The sequence below is a fragment of the Puccinia triticina genome, chromosome 16A (genome assembly GCF_026914185.1).
Source record: "Puccinia triticina chromosome 16A, complete sequence".
NCBI lineage: Eukaryota > Fungi > Basidiomycota > Pucciniomycetes > Pucciniales > Pucciniaceae > Puccinia > Puccinia triticina.
Genome location: NC_070573.1, coordinates 2,084,995 through 2,089,329, shown reverse-complemented (window position 1 = coordinate 2,089,329; position 4,335 = coordinate 2,084,995). Strand labels below are relative to the sequence as shown.

Here is a 4,335-nt window from a genome sequence, read left to right as displayed (position 1 = left end):
AATAACCCAAACCTAGGTTCAATTCCCGCCGACAACAATCCCAATACCGTTGGTGCGGACCCCAAATTAAGCCCTACGCACAACTGCGGCTGCGCAAGCAGACTGGCGTTCAATTCCCAAATAAAACCAACAATTCTAATCACTAGGACGCGGGTTCAATTCCCACCCTCCGCAAATATCAGATCACGGGTTCAAAACACATGCTCAACCAAATTTAAAAACTCAACCCGCAACAAGATCAGCTCACCACGTCTGCGGGGAATCACTGCTCAATAAATATTCAAGGCAAAGCGCTATCCCATCATCTTCACAAATCAAAACCTTTTATCATATAAAATCAAACACAGTCATAAGTCATAATTGACTGGGGACAGCCAATAAGTTGGGGGAGGATGTAGTCGTTATTCCTGTGTTTGTAGGAGAAAAATTAAAACTTTTATTGGTACTCTCTAAACGCCTCAAGATAGGAACAAATGGACGGCAGAAATGGAATCTACGGCCAAAATAACCCCTAGTCACCAACTGGAACCACCTTCATATCTCTACTGGATCAGAAGATACACGGATCACACCTTTCACATGCTAGTCCGGGACAGTTCACAGAGTATTTCACATATGATTTCACACACAAATCAGCTCTAGGATACTTTGCATAGGATACCGAATACCTCATATTGAATTCCTTTGTTTCTTTTATTTCCTTCCTTTTATTCCACTCAACCACAAGTTGGCCACTGTTTTGATATTGCATACATATGAAACTCATGTAACCCCCTAGAAGTTAGACCCCTTCTCAGTTTACTATATAAGGAGGCCTCTTCCTGCCAGTTGTTTCCTCCCTCATGCCATCTGGCTCCCATCATCCATCTACTCACCTGTCACAATTATTTATTACACATACATATCACAGTTACTTGCAATTCACACTCATAGTTGATTTCACAAACCTTTCACAAGCCTCTCAAGGTACTGGGTTCCAATCCTGGTGGAAGCATAGCTTTCAAACCTTGACCTTCTCTTTTTTGCTTTATATATCCTCTGCTTGCAGACCTGGGTTCAAGCCCCATCCAAGTCACCAGTATTTTCTGCCCATTTCAGACTCCTCATCTGTTTCTTAGACACTCAGAACTTTCCACCATACAATCCAACTATACTCTTCATCTCTGAACATATCCTTATCACTGAATAAAACTGCCAAGCTTAGCTTGGTGGTCTTGTTTTCTGATATCCAGAAAGGCAGAGTTTGCACCTCATCCATACCTTTCGCCATTCAGAAAAAGGGTCTCACAACACCTTCACTGCCAGCATAATTGGCTGGGATGAATTCATCCCAGTTTAACTGGGATGCACTCAACCAATTTAAAATGGGTTGATCTTATCCAATGAAATATAAACCCAAGGGGGGTACCTTGGATTTATATTTCATCAGTTAAGATCAACCGAGTTTAAATTGGTTGAGTTCATCTCAGTTTAACTGGGATAACCTCAACCCAGCCAATTATGCTGGCAGTGCTTTTGAGTCTTACAACGTACACTCAGTTTGAGATTAATCCGGCGGAGGTGAATTTTTGAGGTGGGTCGGATGGAATGGAGCTGTAGCGGAGGGTGTATTGGCTGATTTTTGAGGGGTGTTCACAGATGGTGAGGGAGGCGTGACTTGTTGGATTTTTATGACACCAAGGACCGGTGTCACGGCTTGGATGCGTGATAGGGGCAGATGGGCGGATTATTGATCCGAGCCGGCGGATACTGGCTGCAAGGCTGCTCCGCAGGTCCTCTAGGCCAAGTGGCATGTTTACATATACAAATGGCAGGAGGGGGAGTGAGATGTAGCGAGGGCGCGCGAGAGGCCGAAAACACCTGTCCGCTAGCCTCGGCAACGCGGTCCCATAGACTACACAGTAGTACGTAGGGTACCGACAGGGGTGATTCCAGCCAACCGTCCATCCAATCAATCACACTTGCCCCCGAGTATCCCCTCTACTGCCAGTTCTCTTTCTACCCAAGTCCACATTGGTAAACCTCGAACCTCTCGGGCAAAGCGTGCTCCACACATACTTTCATCTAATTTCAGCAGCACAGCAGGCACACCTCACAGTCCTCACCCACTTACTAATACCAACAGTAACCCAAGACCAGGCCCTCTTGAATCCCTCAACCAATGTCAGTCCCGTAAGAAGAAGAAACTCCAAGATACTAACGGACCTGTGCCCAAGCCGTGGTCCCATGAAGAGCCCATGAAGCTTACGGAGGCTCAGCTAGCCATTGACGCAAAAAAATACTCTAAGAAGGCAATTTCCAATGCAGACAGGGCCCACTTTGCTGATTTCTATCATCAGCAGCAAAAGGAGCTATGTATCCAAGCAATTGAGTGAGGTGTTTCAGTTCCAATGGTTGATCAATATCTGTGAGAGATTTTGCTACACTTATCCTTGAATTGCTTACTGACTTGCTGTCACTTCACTTTCTGCTGAAGTAGGGGCCAACGCAAAGTAATCAAGAAGCCAACCCGATTCAATCACTTCATGACAACCAAGTTGGCACGAAAAGTATTCCGTGGTCGTAAGTCATTCCCCGCATTGTGTAAAACCAAGATCACTAAACTATTGCTCATTGCTTGCTTCCACAGCTCGAAAGGGGGTGAAGCACAAAGGTGTTATGAAAGATGTGTCTGCGTTGTGGAATAAACTCTCTCCTGAGGAACAGGCTGCCTACCAAAATGGAAAACCGCAAACAAGGCCAAATGGAGATACTCGGCCTGTTGGTGAATCAGACAGCGATCGAGACAGTGATTACTAGACCGATGATGACGACAAAGAGTCGGAGGAGGGTGGGACTCGTAAGATGATTTCTTTCAAGCAGGTAGCCAACAAGGTCGAGAACTTCATGGATGATTGCATGAGCAAGGTTGGTCTGTCTAACTCCAGCACCTTCTTCTATGATTGACCATTATTTGATTCTTGTCCTGGGTAGGCAGCTCACATTGCCAAGACTTCTAACTGTGAGATGATCATGTTTGCTGTCTCTCGGCATCTTGCGGCGCACTCCTTCCAATTTGGTAAAGCCACCCACGGTGCACCCAAATTTCTTGCCTCAGCAGCTCATCTTGATGGCACAAAGCACTACCCGGCTTGCATGCAGTCATATTTGACTGGTTATGAAGTTGCTGAAATTGCCGAGCTGGCGCGATCTAAACGAGGTGAGCCCACCAATTGATTGCGCATTGCTCTTTTCACTTCTCTTTTCATCGCTCGCTCTGCCGCTAAGACAGATTGTTCATACTTAGGTCCGCCCAAATACCGACCTGTCTTGATTCCCAAGTGTTTGTCCGACTTGGTTGGTAAGCATCAAATCATTGCGTGATCTTGTATGACTTTGAGCTCACCCAAACTTAAAAATAGCTGAGAAGACGGACAGTGTCATACTCCGATGGCCCTGGACTGCGACCGACTGGAAACTTGCCAAGATCAAGTTTAAAATTAAACTTCTACCAGGAGCAAGGACTCAGATCAAGTGGCTCAAACAACAAAGTAGGAACATGCTTGCAATTGTGAAAGCTGCAATACACCTTGATCTTGACAGAAAACTCATTGACATTGTGTATGACCCATCCATACCTGTTGGCATCACTGAACACGAGTTCTATGGAACAACCCCTCCTCAATCTCGTCACTCGCCCTCCCCTTTGCCTTCCCCCTTGCTATCTTGATTGGCAATTGTTTTCTTTTCATGCTCCTGTACATCCTCTTGTTATGTTTCCTGTCAGCCTTAGAGATACATCAAGTATCCAAAAGACTGCAATAACTTGGTAAATAATAATAATAATTGAATTATTATTGCAGAATCAGATTCCTCATCATAAATTAAGGGGGGTCACCCACTCAAAGTACCCCCTTATTCCTATTCCTTCATGTACTAATTGTATAAATAAGAATTGGCCCCAGAAAGCGCCCAAAAAATAGTATTACATACAAAAATTTAGTAAAAAAAATAAAGTACATAAAAATAAACTGTTGTACAGTGATGAGTAATATTACTTGTGTAAAAATACCCCCGTGAAAGTATTATGTAGACTCCTACTGAAGCTCTTTCACATGACAATTGGTTATAAACATGTCATGTGACAGAGTCAGGGAAATTAGTCTATTACAATACAAATAAATTGCCCACAGCCAAGCCCTTTTCACCGCTACTTATGCCCACTGAGGTCCCCTCTATGAATAGAGGCCTATTTGGCTCTCAGGAAAAGATCCCCCAGACCATTCACCACCCATGAACTGTACGTTTGTTGTGAATATTCTCCTCTTCTACTATTGTAGCCACTTTTCCTTATAA

General features: G+C 44.3%; 1 protein-coding gene across 1 annotated transcript; it reads left to right on the top strand.

The window, feature by feature from the left end:
* Positions 1 to 2,237: 2,237 nt before the first annotated feature.
* PtA15_16A224 (uncharacterized protein) lies at positions 2,238 to 3,709 on the top strand (the record flags this gene model as incomplete). Its single annotated transcript, XM_053163894.1, has 7 exons — positions 2,238 to 2,371; positions 2,480 to 2,562; positions 2,630 to 2,760; positions 2,800 to 2,907; positions 2,974 to 3,199; positions 3,287 to 3,340; positions 3,402 to 3,709. The coding sequence occupies 7 exons, from the start codon at positions 2,238 to 2,240 to the stop codon at positions 3,707 to 3,709; spliced, it is 1,044 nt and encodes a 347-aa protein (XP_053027873.1).
* Between the last annotated feature and the right edge of the window lie 626 nt (positions 3,710 to 4,335).